The 22,412-nt window shown below is 35.1% G+C and overlaps 1 protein-coding gene across 1 annotated transcript in view; it reads left to right on the forward strand.

Moving 5' to 3' along the window:
* LOC131843169 (fatty-acid amide hydrolase 2-A-like) overlaps positions 1-22,412 on the forward strand; it is a 45,075-nt gene that overhangs the window by 15,201 nt on the left and 7,462 nt on the right. The window contains exons 4-6 of the mRNA XM_059191781.1: positions 14,070-14,238; positions 16,452-16,677; positions 19,985-20,202. Coding sequence (XP_059047764.1) covers positions 14,071-14,238; positions 16,452-16,677; positions 19,985-20,202 — 612 coding nt within the window. The 5' untranslated portion in view covers position 14,070. The remainder of the gene's footprint in view (positions 1-14,069; positions 14,239-16,451; positions 16,678-19,984; positions 20,203-22,412) is intronic.

Genomic DNA, 22,412 nt, shown 5'->3' on the forward strand with positions numbered 1-22,412 from the left:
AAATTTGATTGGATTCCATCCAGAAGTTATTGAGTGAAAAACTAACAAATATCCATCAATATTTTAATGGGCAGGGCACATAGCTCGTAGGACAGATGGCGGTTGGGGCAGTAAAGTCCTCAAGTGGCAACCGCGGACCGGAAGATACAGCGTGGGATGGCCTCTAGCAAGGTGGACCGACGATATGGTCAAGATGGCTGGAAGGCATTGGATGCAAGCAGCGCAGGACCAATCGTCGTGGAGATCTTTGGGGGAGTCCTTTGTTTAGCAGTGGACATCTTCCGGGCTGAGATGATGATGATCATGATGATGATGATATTCTCACAAACTATCATACTTTTATAATATTAGTATGATTATTTTCAGAATTAATCATACTTTTAGCAAAAGTAATAACATATATGTTACAAGTTTTTTTTTTCTAATCTCGAATAGTGAAAAATGGAGACATTACCTTTAAAACGAAAATTCTCTTGCTAGTTTGGACCTTTATAATTGTGACACGATTTGAACTGAGGTGCTGTTGTTCTCCTACAGTTGTGTAAAAACCTTCTTGTTACGTAGCTACCGTCTTCGTTCTTAGCTTGGTTTGGGCTAGCCTTTCCTCCAACATGTCAAAATTATTCGATTTGTTTAAATCATCCATCATCGCTTCAGTATTCGCCTGCGTGGTGTCCAATGCTTAATGTGCAATACGTGTGGTATTGTATCGACTCTACAAATGGTGCACCCTCCTATATAATCACCAGTGCAGGATGACAAGATGAGAATGAAGTAATGAATGAATCAAGTCAGTGATCATAGCGAAATCATCAGAATTAGCCATTTTTTAGTGAGGTGATCAATGAATCAAGTTAGTGATCATAGCAAAATCACCAAAATTTGTTAGTCAGCACAATTTGTGACATTGCTGACATACCTATTACTAAGAATCTATTGTCCATCTCTTTAAATGTATTCTAGCCATATGACGGACTTACTTCCAGTTCAATTAACAGTCTTCCTGCCTTCGTAATAGGGATGAGAAACCATTTCTATTTATGTACCTTAGGTATGTTATGTTAATGTCCACACAATACTTCATGCCAACCAACGTGGTTGATTTCTCATAAATTTACCGCTACAGCTAATGGGATTGAAATCGTTTTATTCATCATAACTACTCCAACGTACATGGATACATAATAAAAAACTCCTAAATCAATACAAACAGACTCATAAATACAAATCTTTGTTATTGTACGCTATTGAACCCGTGTTCATGTCAGGCAAGTGTGCTAAACCGCTAGACTACCGAAGGTCGCCATTCATTACACGCCTTGCTATTAACTAGATGAATTTCTATTACAGATTATCAGAAATGAAAAATGTATTATTCTTTTTATAGTATAACTTTACCCTTTTTTATGTGAGATATCTTCAAGATTATAATTACCTGCCGAGAGAAGTAGAGACTCGTACATATAAAACATACGGTCATGGTCAGTTATGGGGTCTCGTCGTAGTATTCTATTGACTCTTTTGTTCTTATCGACCTAGTGTATACATCACCATATAGTTTAGAATAGAATAGAATTCATTAAAACAGACTCTGCAACACCTTAAGATGTACATATAATATGTACATCTTAAATGCTAGGTGTTGCAGAGTCTGCATTTAACAAATAATATATTCAGATGGAAAACATGTAGAAAATAGAATAACAAATTATGTAGTAAATGTTGAAATGAGGCATTGAAAGCATAAATTAGATTAATTACCAAAATACAGAGGCAGTTGTGTCTTCTGTATAGATGGTGATGGAATAGTGATAGCGCCTGCGTAAAGCTATTCACTGGGCATCAGTAAAGTAGGAAAATGGATTTAGGTTTTGTTTATGGATCATATTGGCATAAGGCACCTGCCTGCGCTAACGGTTTACACTGGCAGTGCACCAGTGGAGGATGATAAATGCATGAGAGGTTAGTTTACCCCATCTTGGCAAATAGCAATTTACCACGATGGTTTCCAGAGGGAACGGCGTGTAGGCCAACTTGACCCTACCCCCAAATAATTTAGGATATTTAGTGACAGTTTGTTACGAATTTGCTGCGAATTATTCGTTTTAAGACGTGGCTATGAGTCTAATATATTGATAACGTTCCTAAGAATCCCTTCTCACTCACCTCTCTCTACAGCAATATATATGGAAATTTCGATATCTTAGTAGAGGTAAACTACGTTACAATAATAACTATATCCCTGTAGAATATACACCGTCACCAGCGCCATCTAGTCCAAGCTGAGCAGAGCTTATAGTTATGAGATTATATTATATTGAATATATATTGTAAATACATATTCAATATAATATAATCTCATTCCGATCCGATACATAATTATGTTATGTATCGGATCGGAAGCACGATTTAAAGCAGAATAAACTGAACTCAAACCGCTAGACCACCTAGATCTTCAAATGTTATGGTGTCTGTAAACTGAGTTTCGGTGAGATGTGGCAGTGTTACAGTGCATTTCTCTTCCATTCATCCGTGGTCGCAGTCATCTCGTTCTAATTCAAAAATCATTTATTCATGTAGGACTGTTTAGCCGCTTATGAACGTCAAATTTTTTCCCTACCGTCCAGTTTAGTGTGTACCAATGTATTTTAGATTTAGAAATTCATTAAATTGATTTATTAATTAAATTAAATGAAACAGTAAAAGTAAACAAGTAGCCTTGTTTATATAAATATGTTTATAACATTATTCTATCATATCTATTATATATCCTGGTGTAATTAGTGTGATAACATTTATGTTTTTAATCGCAATATCTTTAGAATTAACATGATTGAAATTAATTGTCTAGATATTATTTGTATTAGTCATCAGTCATATTATCACAGTCACACCACATGAATTCGACATTATAACTTAACTCACTAAATTTAAGTTTCGGAAACAAAAATCTGAAATACTTAGCTTTCTTATCCGGTGGTCTAGCGGTTTAACACACTGCCTTATTTCCGATGGTCGCGGGCTCGTTTCCTCGCACGGTACAAAAATTGTGTTCATGAGTTTGATTGTTTGTATTGGTCTATGTATATTATTGTTGTCTTTATATCTGTTGTCTACTACCCATAAATACTTTATTAACTTTTACGAATTTACTACAGTAACAGTAAAACAGTTTTATTGTAACAAAACTGTAACTCCACCGTTCGATGGAAAGTTAAAACGAGTTGTTGAAATCCGCAACACCATTCACAAAGAGCTGTGCGAGAGAGTTCATTGAAAATTTGCTTGTTTGCAAATTTGTTTCTGTTGCAGACTCGTTAGTGGAGGTAACTCCAGTTACTGCACGTAATTAAAAATTTTGTACACAATACCCGTGCACAACTATTTACTTCCGTTTCCTATAAAATAATTTAAATTTAACATTATTATTATTTATTCATGAACAATGTACATTGTATTTGAATGTTGATATGATGGTTGATAAAATTAATAAATTTACATGTTGTCATTTTAAAGAATGTTATTAATAACAAAAAAAACATCAATAATCGTCAATTGAGTACAGGCATTTCTCTATTAGTAGTGACTTCAATTTTTTTGTAAAGCAACTCAAATTATTCAATAATTTAAGATCCTTCGGTAACTTATTATAAAGTATCACCGCTTGATTTCTTGGGCAGTGTGATTCTACGTTTAGTGTAGGAATTATTACCTTCTGTATATTCATTCTCCTTGTTATTAAACGTTGTTTCATGTTCTCTTCAGATTCATACAGATATTTGTTTTTGATTAAGTCTGTCAACAAAACCTGTATATAACAACGCCAGGACAATTCATACAACGTCATCTTGTCCCACGGTAAGCGGAGATTGTGTTATGGGTACTAGACAACTGATATAAATACTTAGATTTCTTTTAATACAAATTATATATATATATATAGAAAAATATAGAAAACACCCAGACCGATATGAATCGAATCGAACCCATGGTCTGTGAATTAAAGCAGTGTCCTAAACTGCTAGACCACCAAGTCAACTATAAAATTGTTATGTTATATGATTTTAACAATTTTATGTTAGTAAATTCTATCGGTTGGAAAAAATATCATCAAATTATCGAATTAATGGACAGGCAATCTTATATAATATATACTGATAATGTAATAATTAGCTGTCTGTACGTGGAAGATAATGAAAAAAATAACTAATATCGACGGACTTTATCAACGTAAAGAAAACAATTGTTAATATTTTTCTGTCTGTGCGTTCGTATGCTCGAATCTCAAAATCGGATTAACCGATTCGAGTGCGGTTTTCATTGCTGTATGGATTATTAGCTTCAAATTTAGTATTTGTTTTAATTTCAATTGATTTACAAACCATAAACTATAACTTTTAATTTGTTTGTAAAGAAACAAAAATTATTTTAAACTTCGCTTTTTAAAAAAAGAAATTCAGTTGAGTTTCATGTCAGTTCTTCTCAATTCAATCTGTATAATGAACTGGACGGGAGAGAAACAATTACAATACTAAAAAAATTTGACGTTCATATGTGGCTAAAATGTGCTACACGAATTTGATATTTGATTTGATTAATAATATTTTTAAACATTATATATATCGTTTGCAAAAAGAATCAAGTTGATTATCACATGCCTTTTACTTGTTATTGTGTGTTAATTATTCTTATAAAAAGAAACATCTATTCAAAAGAGTATACAGAAGTTTATTGCTCATTCTTCTTGTGATGAATCTGGATTCCGAATAAGTGATAGATTAGAAAATATAACTATTCAAAAGTGCTTGTATTGAGTTTATTTCAATAAATGTTATTTCTATTTCTATTTCTACACATCCACCTCAACATTCGAACTGAAATCAGTTGCATGCACATGAAAGACTGCATGCAACTGAAATGCGAATGTTGAGGTGGATGTGTGGTGTGACAATAATGGATAAGATAAAGAATGAATACATTAGAGGAAGTATGAAAGTGGCGCCGGTGTCGGAGAGGTTGAAGAGTAACGTGGTCGTCTATTGTGGTATGGATATGTAATGCGTAGGAATGATGATAATATGTTCAGAAAGGTGTTAGATATGAATTTGGATGGATATAAGGGCAGAGGAAGGCCGAAAAAGAGATGGATGGACTGTGTGAAAGATGATAAGGTAAGAAAGGAAGTAAATAACGAGATGACTGCGAATAGAGATGAATGGAAGAGAACATTTGTGGAATGCAAATAAACTTGACACATGTAAATATCATGTAACATACCAACGGCAGAGTTAAAAATAGCAATAACATATGTGCATAATATGGCTACAAATGTACGCAAATAAATACAATTTTAGTGTCTGTTTGTAATTTCATATTAACAACTTTTCACTAAATGTAAATTTAAAATGCTTTATTCATGTAGCTCTATAAGAGACTCTTCTGATATGTCAAATGTACCGTCAGTTCGGAATGATTTCGAGATGAGAAAAACTGCAAAGAAACTCAGCTCGAATTTTGTTCAAATAAATGTACATGTTTACAATAATACAGAGTCATTTTTAAATTCAAATTTGTGAGTATAGAGTGACCTCCAGCAAAAGCTATTGCAAAAGCAAATAATCTAATCAGTCAGTAAAGTACGTTTTTTTAACGTGTGGTAAATCTCGAAAAGACTGTCACTGACTGGTGGTTTGTGGTAATGCCACCAAAAAGAACACGACTTATACATGTCGAAACTAGGAGATTCGCATGCATTCCATCCCGGTTCCAAAGTTATATACGGTATTTACATCAAAATTTTGATCTTATAAATGTATCACGCTTTCTGCCTGTCTGTTTATACTAGTAGGCTTGACTAATTTTAACGGAACTTTCACTATCAGATAGCTAATATTATAAGGAGTAACTTTTAGCTATTTTTATTAAGCAGAAAAATTAAATTAAGAGTAAAGAATACTGCAGGACTGATTTTGATGGAAATTTCACTCTCAAATAGCTAATGTTATTAGGAATGACTTAGGCTAGTATAATTTTGTAGATTTTTATCTAATTTCATTAAAAAAGTTCAATTCTACGAATACAAAGTCGCAGATAACAGCTAGTGTATAGGTAAATGGTTTTAATTTGATATTATGTCTAAAAATGTCGAATTCGGTCAACAGTTTCGTTATATTTGTTTACGATTATAAGACAATTGACCGTTTGTCATTGCCCAGTTTCTAGAACTTGTGATATTTGTATATATTGACATAATATATACCCTACTTGTTGTGACTTCGCCTGCTGTTTATTTTTAGGTAAAATCCTGTATGTCCTTCCTCGTAATACAGTCTATGTTCACGTCAAATGTCATTACGTTTTGTCGTGAAAAGGTCACACTCTGATTTATTATATTAGTATTGATGTTAGACTGGAATTTTTTAAATTGAGCCATCTCTCTTAAATCTCAATCAAGATCTCTTCTCGCTATCTCTTCGTTTATTCATGTAGGTCTATTACATACTTTTATGATAGGATCATACTCTCTTTTTATAATATTTGTTTATATATATAACTCAAAGGTGACTGACATAGTGATCTATCAACGCACAGCCCAAACTACTGGACGGATCGGGCTGAAATTTGGCATACTGATAGATGTTATGACGTAGGCATCCGCTAAGAAAGGATTTTTGATTAATTCTATCCCCAAAGGGATAAAATAGGGTACGAAAGTTTGTATGAAACTTTGTCAATTTTAAACCGTTCGGGTTGATACTTTGCATGAATAAAGCTACTATGACGTAGGCATCCCGTAAGAAAGGATTTTGAAAATTCCACCCCTAAGGGGATAAATTAACGCGAGTGAAACCGCGGGCAAAAGCTAGTTTATAATATATATTTGCAAGACAAAAATAGTTTGTTTGTTTGTTTACGATACTTTATTGTACAATAGGAATTATAAATAAAAGAACACAATCGACTTAAATAATAAATACGTGCAATGGCCTAGAAGAGGGATTTCTTCCAATTAACCTTGGAGTGACTGAGAGGAAGTGTGGAGTAGTAGAAATAGGTACAATAAATAGTACGTGATACAATGAAATCATACATTTATTATTATATATAATATATGCAAACATACATACATATATGTAATGGTAATTGTCTATAGCATTCACATCAGAATGAAGCCACATTTTCACGGATCAATGCAGTTTTTCCTTTACGTCGACACCCATCATTCTCGTTAAAAATTGCTATTTCACGAATAATATCGTCGGACTCCAGCTTATGGCATTCTGTTGCACCTCAAACTGGAGGGCAATGATCGCATTGGTAAATATTAGTCTGGCTGTGCCCAGGATACCGACCCCGCATCGATTTACCAGCTCCCTTACTTCAAATTCACACAAATGATGTCCTTATACAAAAATGTAAAATATTTCTCTGCGATTCCACAGTGGTAGTTCGATCTCTACATGATGTAAATATTCCTCTAGTATAATTAATAATATATTATTTATACATCTGTACATATAAATAAAATCAGAGTGTCTGTTTGTAATATTGGCATAACTGTTTTTTACTACATGCATATGAATATAAATACGGTACACCAAAATTTATTAAAAACTTTTTTTACAGTTTTTGTCTATCTGTCTGTCTGTCTATTTGTTCAGGCTAATCTCTGAAATGGCTGTACCGATTTTGACAGGACCTTTTTGGCAGGTAACTGATGTAATAAGGAGTTAACTTAGACTACTTTTATTTTAGAAAAATAAAGTTAAATTCCACACGGACGAAATCGCGGGAAGAGCTAGTAATATAATAATGTATGTACATATATTAGTATTATAAAAATCATAATAAATTACTGTATAAATTGTTCGACTTAACATGTTTAGTGGTAGTTGGTAGTTTGTATTCACACATTTCAACTTAAACGTAAAATTACAACTATATTATTTAAAATATCAACAATCAAGTTGGTATATTTTCACACATTTCAACTTAAAAATGACAACTAAATAATTTAAAAGAGCAACACGCTAGTTGGTATAAACTATTCATATACATTCGTCATACTCGTGAATGACTGTTGCTTGTACGGAATGGTCTGTTATAATCACTAAGACTGATTTATTCTTAGTTAGTTAACCAGTTAGTTGTATATTTTGACTCTAATGAATTAGTGCTAGTTAGTAGTTTGTATTCACAAATCTTAACTTAAAAATGTAATATGAGCAACACGCAATGTTTCTTGCTTATTCTTGTGATGAGACAGCTCTCCGAATAAGCGGTAGAGTAAAAAAAAACTATGACTATCCCCCTTGTCAGTAAAAGTAAGCAAAGCTCTTACCCCCTCCCCCCATGCTTACGTAAACATTTTTCAATTAATGTATTGTTTTTTAGCAAAGACAATGTGAGGGTTGCCATTTGTGTAAAAAAGTAAATAATTACCGATGACGTAATCATCATCTAGACTGAACATCATACCCCATGTCATCCAAATAAGCAAAGCAAAGACCCCCTCCCCCTCCCCTCTGCATCCCCCACACCCCCCATAGTACTTACGTAATACTCGAACGACCCCCTATACGTAATTTTTTTATTTTAATTATGAATGGCCCCTTTCCTCTCCAGTTACATAATAAACAGTAATAAAAGAAAATCTGTATATAATTAAGTATTTTAATTATCAACAATCAAGAGATGAGGTTTGTTGCATTAATTGAACTAACTTTCTCTAATATGGAAATGAAAGCAAGAATCGCGGGTCAATATGTTGAAAGGGCATATAATGTGTACACACAGACAGACAAACAAGATATATGTGGTATTTGAATTTGTTATGGAAACCTGTTGATGGCTTACCTAACGAAATGTGGTAGGCGTCGCCTGTATTTAAGCATATACAGCGCGACTGGTATACCACATAGGTATAGAGTTATGAGAGGGAATGTATTCTGTAATTAGAATAGGATAGAAAATCTATTATTCGAATAATATATACAAACCAGCTTTTGCTTGCGGCTTCGCTCGCGTCATAACATCTACCTGCATGCCAAATTTCAGCCCGATCCGTCCAGTGGTTTGGGCTGTGCGTTGATAGATCAGATAGTCAGTCACCTTTGAGTTACATATATTTAGATATTATACATATATACAAATAAATATATACATATATACCAAATAGTCTGACATTAATATTCTTGTTCTAGTGTCATATTTTTTATTATTTCTATATAAAACTTGCTATTTACAATTACTATTAACTTGAAATCTTACCACATGATTATTTAACGATCTCTATAGTCACACAGTTTAGCACACTGCCTTACTTTCTGGTAGTCGTGAATTTAATCGCGTATCATCAGTATCCGGCAGAAGTTGGCCTTCAGCAGCTTCATAAGTCTTTTCCCGGGTTAGGAGTGACCTCTGCACTTAGACCCCATTTTTATCCGGTGATGTTGTAAAGGCCAGGTAAGGTTAGCATTGTTAGAATAGTTGGAACATATATACATGTAGGTATATTAATATGTTGACTCTATTTGTTATATTCTTTATTAGTTCTTCTCATCTCGAAATCATTCCGAACTGCCGGTAGATTTGACATATCATAAGAGTCTGTAATAGACCTACATGAATAAAGATATTTTGAATTTGAATTTGAATATATTTTAAAAGAATTTTTATAATACTCATAATGGGGTGAAATCACATAGCGCCATCTATTCCCAAGGTAAGCTTAGGTACTAGATGACTGAACGAAATGTTTAAAAACATATTTTTTTTAAAAACATACATAGAAAAAACCCAAACCATTACATACAATATATGTAAATATATCTCTGAATACAAGCGTCTGTATTTTTTTTTTATGGATGATAATGGAATGGTGAAAAAAGATGGATGGATTGTGTGAAAGATGATATGAATAAAAGGAGAGTATGCTCAGATATGACGGCCGATAGAGAGCAGTGGAAGAGAATGACATACTGCGCCGACCACAGATAAAGGGATAAAGGCAAGGCAATGAATAAATGATGATGGAATGGTGAACCTGCCTGCGTTGACGGTTTACGCCGGCGGGCACCAGTGGGGGATGATAAGATGAGCATAAGTCAGGACAGTTAGCCCATCGTGACAAATTCACCAGGAATTTATCACGATGGTTTCCGTGGAAGTCAACCTGACGTGGTACATTGCTAGTAATGGGGTCATGAGCCCACATTACTAACAATCCCCTTCCCCCCAGTCTGTATTGTTTGACGAATCGAACACACGTCCATCGGAAGTAAGGTTAAAACTCTAGATGACCGAGGGCGAAGTTCTACACAGTTTGTGTTTAGATGGCGCTGGGTGTACAACTATTTTATTTAGTACTTACTACTATAAATTAATTAAATCTATTATCTATTTAATTATGTATTTATATACGCGCAAGATTTATTCATAACAGGGTCACTGTGATAAACCTTGGTGTATACAAATCTGAGTTGGAAATTGATGGTTTTATATCACGTTATTTCAATTATCGTTAAGAACAGTTATAATATTGACAATTGTAATAATCGAGTATTCGAGACCTGAGAATGTATGATTCTGAGTTTGACTGCTAGGTATACTTGGTCCCGTACCAGGTACGCTCTGTAAGTTCTTATCTAATGTAATCGTACCTGACATTATTGTATATATTAATTATATATGTAATAAATTATTTTCCATTTATAAACCTTTTTTAATTATTATAAAAAGTATATGCAGTAGTTAATAAAATACTTTCAAAGATGATTTATGAATCTGTTGAAGATGAGTGGACAATGCAAGGACGTCGTGATCGTTTTATCTTGTATTTACTATACTTCTGTCGTAATACTTGAGATCTAACGAGGCGCTGTATATTATGTACGTTATAAACAACAGTTATTAAAGATAGAAAATAATTTTGGTATGTTGGTGGTTTGGCAAATAAACTGATGGCCATCAAGATTGTAAGTTGCACTCGTCGCCTGTGTACATGAACCGTACCCTTCGATCGATCCCCCGTTCAATTCAAACTGGGATCAAAATGACAGCAACCTGAGCCGAGGTTCAAACCCCTAACGCTGCACTCAGACTAAAATCGTATTCGCCAGGCAAGAGTTGCTCTTCAGCCGCTTCATGAGTCTTTCTGCGGGTTTGGAGTACCATCTGCACTCGCCCCCTATATTTGGTGAAGCTGTAAAGGCCAGCTGCGGCCAACACCCTTAAGAATAGTTCGAAAAAAGGATATTATGTCGTCATATGACCCGTAAAGTCAATTATAGAAGATGAGCAAGGCTTCTATATTATGTTTCACATAAATACATCTATTTGGATGAAAGTTTACACTACAATCTTACTTTAAATAGTTTTTTTAGGAAGATTATGTATAATTTGACGTGACAAAGGGCCAAGGAAAAGGTTAAAAGCCTAGCCTATAAATGGCAAAATCTAAATTCACCTAATTTAAATTTCCTGCTGCACTCAGATGCAGGCGGACGCCGTGCATTTATAAATTATTTCGAAATAGTCTCTGAGGCCTTATAAATCTTAGCACTCGTCACCTAGTTTACTGGGATAATCCTTCTATTACGCTCATCAGTCACGTACTGTCTTGTCTCTGTTGTTTACAATCTTACATAATTATGTATTGGCTTTTGGAAGTTCGGTTGTCTATCGATTTATGACTTGACGCAAAAAAAATTATAGAATTATAGAAGTGCGAATGCCAGCTTTTATGTGAAATCTTGAGAAATTTATCAAGTTTTCACACAAATACTAGTTCTCGCAAAAAAAATGTCTACTAGTCACATTCAATATGTCTTCCTTTTAAAGTCGGTTAACGTCGTTCCTGAATATTGATTATGTAATGAAGGTGCCGTATTGTTTTACCTCTGACCTTACCAAGAAACAATGCGCAATGGAAGCCTAGCCTCCGTCTCGTTTCAACAAACAGCTGGCGAATTTTAGCCATTTTAATTGAACTAATAAATTATTTATTAAAATTATAATCGCCATTCGAGTCATGATTCCTCTTACACCGTTGAACGTGAGTTAAATTTTACTTTTATCTGGTGAGCGCTAGGCTTACAAATTTTTAATCGATATGCGATGCAAAATGATCCGAAATCAATTTCTCCTTTGTACGAATTCGAAAGAAGAAAATGCCAATTATGTTTTTATAGATTTATTATGTCCTTTCTTTATCTATTTAGTTCTGATACAAGAAAGTGGCAACAAACTGTAATAGTTTTTATTTGTACGTTTTTTAAATATCTCATGACATTAGCTAAATTGGGGAGGTAATCAGAAGTGGCTTAGGGCGTTCAGTGCAGCAAACATTTAGAAATTTTGGTGGCATAAGCGTTCCTTCCCTTAATCTGCTATAAAACATACGAGTACTTCTTTCTCTTTTGAAGGCCTCATCGGTTTAGCACAACGCTTTACTTTCTATGGTGGCAGTTTCGATTCCTCGAACTGTACAAACATTTGTATTCAGAAATATGATTGTTTGTATCGGTCTGGGTGTTTCTATGTATATTCTGTATTTATTTACAAAAATACAATATTTATATCAGTTGTCTAGTACCCGTAACACAAGCTCTGTTTACCTTGGGACTAAATGACGTTGAGTGAATTGACCAGGGATATTATTACTATTCTTTATTTAGAAGGAATACTAATATACCTTCAATTAGTATTAATCTAGCAGTAATAGGCACTATTGTCACCATTTCTGGCAATGCATTGTGACAGGAAAACCTCAAGGAAATCATCTTTGTGTATTTCTTGGGAATAGCGACATAGGGTCGATTTCGTCCTGTCATCATTGACTGGTGCCATTGCTGCATGAGCAATCATTATTTCTTCAATCGTCCATAATATTATGTAATCTAGTTCATTCAATTCTCTATAGTATAAGCTTTAGTCTCTTGCGAGTTGTGTAATTTTGTATTCGCACAACACGTTTACAGAACAAAGCACCAATTGTTTTTAATCAATACCATAATTGTAGTACATTATACAATTATGGTATTGATTAAAAACAATTGGTTTCGCAATAATCTTTTAGGTTTATACCTATCAAAGCCTGTAGTAATTAGCTAAAGTACTCGTGTCACCAGATTCATGAACAGGACTATGAAACATGTTTAAATGATCAACTATCTCCGGAAATTTTAAAGGATTGTTTACAATGACTCCCATAAAAGCAGCGCAAATACCAATCGCAAAAAATACGATTCAATTATGAGCAATTGTATTTGTATTTCAAAGGTTCTTGTTTTTTCATTGGGGTCTTTCATTTTATGTTCTTGTTTGTCTGCTTTTCTTTTTATTGGGTTTTTAAAATGTTTGTTACTGTTTTCAATTTGTTGTTTGTATTTATTTTACACTCTTTACACCGAGTACCATTACTGTTTCACTTTAAACGGTGAGCTTTGGTAGCAAAAATATGAACTGTGGTATACTTATCTACGCATAACCCGTGGCGCCTCTTATATGGGTCACGTCACACTGTCTCTTGTACTGCGAATTTGTCATTTCCATGGTGTCTATCATGTTTGGCAATTACTACATTCCATCGGAATGTTTGTTTGTTACGCGTTCATGCCATAACGGCTTGATCATATTTAATACTGCATGTAAGAGGTTGAAATTTCGCACACTTACAGTCTACTAACTACTCGCCCCCTGCACAAGAAATATCTGCAGATTTTGCCAAACTGAAGAGGAAATACCATTACACATCCTATGTGATTGTAGTCCACTCATGCATAAACGTAATGTCTCCTTTGGAAAGTTTATACTCTATCCTGAGGAGATAAAAACCATCGCTCCTAAGAATATCCTTCAATTCTTGTCCCTGACTAGGTAGCGAACTTTGTAAAAGGGTGAGCGCAATAGATCTATGTATGGTCCAAGCACCTAATAATAGCTGAAAAACCCCAATAAAAAAATATACTCACCCCGGCTTCGCACGAGTGTATATGTATTATGTTTTGTGAAAAAGGAGTCTAAGTTTTTGCTACACGTCTTAATATTAATTAATTAATTTGCTACAGAATGCAGGTGGCGGTCCGTATACTGGGCATGTTCCTGCGGCTCCTCAACTTGGTGCTGGCACCAGTTTTCTGGCTGCGTGCTCGGCACAAGCGGCCGCTTCCACCAGCACCGCAGCCGCTGCTCTTGCGAAGTGCAACCAGTCTTGCAGCCGCAGTCAGACAGGGCGAGGTGGGTGATACTATTTTCATATGGTTGACTAGTGCCGGCTGCTTTGTCCATAAGTACATTGTAAATACCATCTATTGACATTTATACCAGACATATATTATTTTATTAATAAAATAAATAAAATCAGTAGTTGGTAAATTTCAAATTAAAAAAACACTATTATATTCCTTAGAAATACACACTATTGTTTAAAGAGTGTTTCTTCAACAAGTAGATTAGTGAAATTTTCACAGAATATATTCTGTTAAAATTTCATTCTAATTTTACGTAATTTGACACACATACAGACAGTTGTCGTCTTGTTCCATTATACAATTTTATTGTGCACATTATATGTATGGAAAGATAATAAATAAGATGAAAGTATAATGCTTCAATTTTCTCTAACATTGTATACTGGCTAATGAATGTATACGCTGACGCGGCACCAGTGAAAGATTGTCAGTCAGCTCAGTTAAGCAACCGGGACGACATCACCAGAAAGTAACCACTATAGTTTACAGGAAGAACCACGAATGACCTAACATTGCTAGCCACTAATTACTATTTCAACCAAACATCTCCCCCCGGGCAATAGTTTGTACCAAAGACCAAATAGAATATTTATCTATGAGAGCATCGATATTACGACTTGGATGATGGAGCTATGCAAGAGCATGAGTCTATGGCGTCATTGGTGAAATGGATGTAGGTACTATGATGAAATTATGAGCAAACATACATACGTTTACCCATAATGTTTACTCTCGTCGTGGTTTGTTTTCGTAAGGGACATCACTAGCGGAACTCGTATGTGAGTTACGTCACTATTACGTTTTACTATCATTATTACTAGCTGATTCAGCAAACGTTGTTTTGCCATATAAGTTAAAATCGCTATTAAAATGTGGTAAGGGTGAAAATTTAGGGTTGTATATATTTTTTAATGCCATATTATAAGAGAAACTGGCTATAAATTGAAGATTCAATTTAGAAGTGGATAACCCTTACCCTTAGGGGTGTGAAAAATAGATACTAGCCTATTCTCAGACCTACTAAATATGCATATGAAATTTCATAAAAATTGTTCGTTCCTACTGAATATGCCTAAATTTCATAAAAATCTGTCAAGCCGTGTTAGAGGAGAATGGTAACTAACATTGTGACATGAGAATATTATATATATAAGATTCTTTTCACTTTTTCTTGTAACTTTTGGTTCTATTTATATAAATCAAAAGTTGTCAGTTAATATGCTAACACTGTGGTACTGTTAAATGTTATATTAATGTTGATTTACACTAATAATTTTATTTGCCTAATATTATAACTGGTAAAGTGAGATTGTTACACTTTCACGCCTAAGGGTTAACTAACGTCATGTCATAAAATAGACCTTATCCATATCATCATATAGACTATTTTTCATCATGGTCATGTGGACGAAGTCGCAAGCAGAAACTAGTGCTCCATATTAACTGCAAGCTTTAATTATGGCATCGTAAATTATTTAGCCTCATTGGATAACATTAATTTGTTATTGGTACTTAATTTAATTACCAATATTCCTTGCGTTGCATATTACCTACTTAATACTTTACTATCATAATCCATTACACAGTGTAATAACGTCTTTTCCAAATAGTTGATACAAATAATACTGGCAAGTTAGTATGCAGAAGCCATATTAAGAAAAAAGAATTATAATTTGAAATTGGAATTGCGCGCGTTTATTTTGTTTCGTTTTTTTTTTTCAAAGCTATCATGCAATAAAAATCAGAAGGACTACTTTAAGTAAGACGTTATGAGTAAGTTTTTTATATGTATGATAAAATCTGATGGACTGTATTAGGATATGTCTTGGTAGGGGTTTATTAGTAACGTGTTTTTTTGTTTGCACGGCGTTTATTTTAGAAGAGCAATGGTACAGTAAAAAGGAAATGAATTGACCAATGTTACCCGTAATACAAAAGTGTTGCCAACAAGTATTCACAAATTTACCTAAGTACTATATTTACCTACTATATTATAAATATTTTATATGCTTAACAATGTAACTGAAATTTTAGTTTTTAGTAGGTAGATATTCAAATCTAAATCATTTATGCATGTAGGATATTTTAGCCGCTTATGAACGTCAAATTTATATTATAATTTTTTTCCTAGCGACCGATAATTCTTATATAATGAGATATAGACTACATAATGGACAAATCTGAAACTTCTCTTTATAGATCAAGAGCGAAGAGCTTGTCTTTGCGTACATAGACCACATAAAGGCGGTGAATCCATTCTTGAACGCAATAGTCGAGGAGCGTTACCGGGCAGCAGTGGATGACGCGAGGGCCGTCGACCGTAAAATAGAAGAAGCAAAGAAGAATGGAACATTCGAGACGCTCGCAGCAGAGAAACCCCTGCTTGGTGTACCGTTTACCGTTAAGGAAAGCTGTTCTCTTGCTGGTGAGTGAATGGAAATTTAACTTTCTCAATAGTTATATTAAAACTGTTGTGTTTGTTTAATATATTATTTAGATAGATACAGGGGCGGATCTGCCTAAGGGTTTTTTGGGCTGCAGCCCAGGGCCCGAGGATACGAAGGACCTCCAGTCCCCACTACTATATCTAGAATGTTAAAGAACCTATCATAAGGTTGGCAACCCTGAGATTAATCAACCCATGCAAGTGCGCGTCTATTGAAAGGAACGGGGAATTTCTGGTCGCTTGTCTTTTGTCGATGTATTTTTTTAGTTGAGTAATATAATTAGGTGGGCCTCTAAGTAGATTTAGCCCAGAGCCCCATAAATTCACGATCCGCCCCTGGATAGATAAATAGATAGATAAAAAGCTTTTTTTTCCAATTTTTACATTATTTACAATGCTGTCCTGCAAAATTCCTATCGGGGTTCGTCTGCAGGCACATTTATATTGTTAACCGGATCTTAACACAAATATTTTTTAATTTTTAACACGTTAGATTACAGTATCTTATATTATGAAATTTTCATACGGATCCCCAACGTTTTTGGAAATAGTCTATGGTTATCAGCATAATGTTAGGATTCTAATGGTATATTTTTTTTTCAAATCGGTCCACTAGTCGATATTTATTCAATGCAAACAAGCAAATACGAGTATATCCTGTTTTTCTTATATACCAACATATGCATTAATAATAATATGCATTCGCCCCACGTGATGGTAAACGGTTACCGTAGCCTATGGACGCCTGATACACCAGTTGCCGTTGCGATGTCGATAATGTAGATTTATAAGAGTACTGTCTACGCACCCAACGCACCGCTACCGCGAGCTGCGGTGCGGTGTTGCGCATCGGCAACTACGGCCGATGACTTATTGCCCGCCCGGCACCGACACTTCGTACTAAATCATCCCACCATTCTAACTATAATGTGCATCTATCTGTATTCCATAACAGTTTTTATATTATATCTATTAACACAGTCCACTAGTTTTATTGGCTATCCAGGACTAAACAAGAACAGATACTATTTTACAAGTCTCGCCGAGCAACGACAAAGTCATAAAAGTTGAAGAAGACATCGTTAAAAATAGAACATCATAAAGTTTTATACAAGTCAATAGAAATGATACATTATGACAAAGAATATAAGGTATAATTGGCTTCGCAACGCTGCGCTCCCGAGAAACTTGAGCAAACATTCATTAAAATTTCAAATGCTAAAATGATTCGTACTCTAGCACAAGTTTAGTACCTACAGCTTACTGTAGGTTGCAGTTTGTTGATAAAGCACTTTGAAATAAACTATTTTAGAATTTGTTGTCTAAATAACTACTTGTGAAGGGTAGACTTTATATAAAGTCGTCTGCGTCCAATTCAAACGATGATCATAATTACGACGGACTGAGCCGAGGTTCGAACCCCTAGCAGTGCCCTCAGACTAAAGTCGTATCCGTCAGGCGGGAGTTGGCCTCAGCCGCTCCATAAGTCCTTCCGCAGTTTGGAGTGCACTCGCTCTTCTATTTTATTTTTGATCTAATTCATGCTTTAGATGAAAGATAAGACCGAAGTGATAAAAAAAGGAAATTGTAATATAACTATTTAATACTTAGGCTCTAATTTTTTATTACTATCTAATTATTTTTCAAAACTAAGGTTTACGACCAATGTGTATTGCCAGTGATGATTTACGGCATAAAGACGTGGTCGCTAACTATGGGCCTTATGAACAAGCTCAGAGTCGCTCAGAGGACAATGGAGAGGGCTATGCTCGGAGTTTCTTTGCGTGATCGAATCATAAATGAGTAGATCCGCAGAAGAACCTGAGTGACCGATATAGCCCGAAGAATTGCGACACTGCAGTGGCAATGGGCGGGGCACATAGCTCGTAGGACAGATGGCCGTTGGGGCAATAAAGTCCCCGAGTGGCGACCACGGACCGGAAGACGCAACGTGGGAAGGCCTCCAGCAAGGTGGACCGACGGTTTGGTCAAGATCGCTGTGAAGTATGTGCCAGAAGGCATTGGATGCGAGCAGCGCAGGACCGATCGTCGTAGAGATCTTTGGGGGAGGCCTATGTCCAGCAGTGGACGTCTTCCGGACAGCGATGATGATGATTTATTTTTGTAACTATTAATAATACTAATCTCAGGACAATTCTCAGCGCCATCTAGACCCAAGTGAAGCTAACTAAAGCTTGTGTTATGTAGGTGTATGTGGGTACTAGATAACTGATATAAATACATAGATTTTTTTTTCGTAAATACATATAAAACATTATACGTAGACCCAGACCGATACAAACAATTATAATGATGAATGCACGTGCTTGTCCTGTGCGAGGAAACAAACTCGCGACCATCGGAAGTAAGGCGGTGCGCTAAACCACTAGACCACTGAGGCTGTCAAATTAGTCAATTAATACTTTAGTTACTTGTTTATTTTTTTTTTATTAATAAAACTATGCAACTTATTATTTTTCTACCTATAGCTTATTCTATACAAACTTAGTTATTTTACTTTTTTAATTATACCTTTTTCTTATTAACAAAACCATGTAACTTATTATTTTTCAACTTAATTAAGTAGAATAAGATTATTACAGGTGTGTACAAATTACTCAAAAACTATTTTTCTTTGACGCCGGGTAATTACACGCATTAATCGACCGATTGTTTGCAAATTGATTGAATATCCAATGAGGGTAATTATGAATGTTGTCAGTTACTGAAGGCTAACGGAATTATCACTATGGATATATAGAGTCACTGAAATATGTGTTATCATATCAAATAGCCTTGTTAATCATACTCAATGGGTATATAACCACGTTCAACACGCTGGTTTCTTGATCATTCTACTATTCTAAAAATAAGGACAACCTTATTTTTACATTTTTCTATTGAAAACATATAGAAACATGTTTTCAATCGTTACTAAACCTATTAGAAAAGTATACTAAAAGAAGAATATCCTGCTTCAAAATTTACTTTTTTCCAATATGGTGTTTGCAAAACGATGGTGGAAATTTTTCTGGCCGCTCTTATTGTACGGCAACAGTTCAAACTTTAATGCCATTATTTAATAATTCTAATCATTGGCCGTAATGGGTTAAGTTTATTTGAATAAAGATTATTTCTATTCTATTCTATTCTATTCTATTCTATTCTATTCTATTCTATTCTATTCTATTCTATTCTATTCTATCCTATCCTATCCTATCCTATCCTATCCTATCCTATTCTATTCTATTCTGTTTAATTCTAATCTATTTTATATTACTTGCAGGTATGTCAAACGCCGTGGGCTGCCTAGAAAATGCTGGCCGTAAAGCCACCAAGGACGGCGAAGCTGTAAGACTGGTGAAGGAAGCCGGCGCCATTCCCCTGCTGGTCTCCAACACTCCTGAGCTGTGTCTCGGATGGGAAACAACGAATTTACTACGCGGGACCACCAACAACCCTTACTGCTTGAACAGAACGCCCGGGGGATCGTCCGGGGGTGAGGTTAGTAATAATATTAATCAATTCATTTGTAAAACGAGACAAAGTCTATCAAAAGGCACATACTAAAAAGTATATAAAAAAAAAAAATAACGAATCCACTCAATGGCAGCTAGTCCCGAGGTAAGCAAAGGTTGTGTTCAGGCAGGAGTTGCCTGAACCACCAGCCTTCTGCCGTTCCATAAGTCCTTCCGCGCGTTTGGATTGTCATCTGCACTTGCCCCATATCGTCCGGTGAAATTATAAAGACCAGCTGCAGAGTTTCCTCTCTGCCACACGATGATAATCCATGGAATGCTTAGAAACCGAAAAGTAAGAAAAGAAAAGGAAAGTAAGAATAATTGCTACATGTAATTTGATACAATTATACTCACGAATACAAATGTTTGTGCCATGCAAGGAATCGAACCCGCAACCATCGGATGTAAGACGGTGCGCTATACCGCTAGACCGCTAGAGAACGTTATAGTTCATCTCATTATATGTATATTTATAACTATAATCCTGTTTAGTTGGGTAAATAACAGAGTCACGTCATTACGTTGTCTATGGTTACCTTTGGAGTCTTATTTCTTTTACGTTGTAGTCATTACCCATTTGCCGAGATCAATACTCTCGCTGTATACTCAATGATGTGCTAACGAAGTATGTACTCTGATTTTAACATTACGTAAGCGCAAGTGTAGCGAGTGGCATCTGTAAATAAGTATGTGGGTTCATGACTGATATGACCATGCGTCCTGGTTTGGATGGGACAATCCCGTTTTTGTAGGGAAGGGGATTGTGTCATGTGGACTAATGTGGATAAATTCCTGGTGAATTTACCACGATGGGCTAACTGACCTGATTTCATGATCATTTTAGCATCCTCTGATAACCCGCCAGCGTAAACAGTTAGCGCAGGCGTGTGCACCATTCCATTAACATCCATAAAAGTCACGTTTTAGGGGGTAAGGAATTGTTAGCAATGGTGAACCCCTGGGCTTATTAGGAGACATTTATACTTCCGTGACATGTTAAGAGGGGTTCAAAAGTGTCATTGTGACAGGGGTGTAAGGTACACAAAATTCGTTTAATAAAATCCAATGTGCAAATCAAACGGAGATTGAAATTATGACGGCCTAAGTCGAAGGTCTAAGCGGTGCCCTCAGACTAACAACACGTAATATAAGCACTTTTGAGTAGTATTTTTTTATTCTACCACTCATTCGGAACACTGACTCATCATAAGAAGAATATGTGAAGTATATAATTTAGTGGTAACTTTACATTTTTAAATTAAAATGTATATACCAACTAGCACTAAGTTGCAAAGTTTAAATAAATAAATAATGAAAATATCGTACTCAGGCACTTGTTATTTATTTGTCCCATTTAACATAACAAATGTATGGTCACATTATTCATGACATAGTGTGAAATGTAATTATCACTTGTACAACGTTTAATATGTTGAGACGAATGTGCGAAACAAGGCAGGAAAAAGAACTAAAACTTGTACGCATTTGTGTTTTTTACGTAATTGGAATGTCAAACATTTGGCCACCTGGTGGTAAGTGGTACCAGTCGCCTATATATGTACATATTAACAGCACTACGGGCATCATGTTATCATGTGATACCACTCAGGCGCTGGCATTCCAGAAAACTGGGATGTCATGCGTCTTATACATTAACTAGTTGTTCCCGCGACTTCGTCCGCGTGGAATTTAAGTTTATTTTTCTAAAATAAAAGTAGCCTAAAGAACTAAAGATTATTTTGTTAGTTCAAACTAATACATTTACATCCTCCATCATCCCTTATTTTATCCCCATGGGGGTTAAAATTATCAAAATCCTATTTAAGCGAACGTGTTCATCATAGTAGCTCCAATCTTTAATTTCAATTCAATCAGTCGAAAATCTAAGAACATTTATACAAACTTTCATCCCCTATTTTATCCTCTTAGAGGTGGAATTTATCAAAAACCTTTCTTAGGGGATACCTACGTCACAGTAGCTTTATTCATGCAAAGCCGGATCGGTTTAAAATTGTCAAAGTTTCGTCCCCTATTTTATCCCCTTGGGGGTAGAATTAATCAAAATCCTCTTCTTAGCGGATGCCTACGTCGTAACATCTACTTGCATGCCAAATTTCAGCCCAATCTGTCCAGTGGTTTAGGCTGTGCGTTGATAGATCACTATGTCAATCACCTTCGAGTTATATATATTTA

The sequence above is a fragment of the Achroia grisella genome, unplaced genomic scaffold (genome assembly GCF_030625045.1).
Source record: "Achroia grisella isolate CSIRO2021 unplaced genomic scaffold, CSIRO_AGI_Agris_v1 utg283, whole genome shotgun sequence".
In the NCBI taxonomy this organism is placed as follows: Eukaryota; Metazoa; Arthropoda; class Insecta; order Lepidoptera; family Pyralidae; genus Achroia; species Achroia grisella.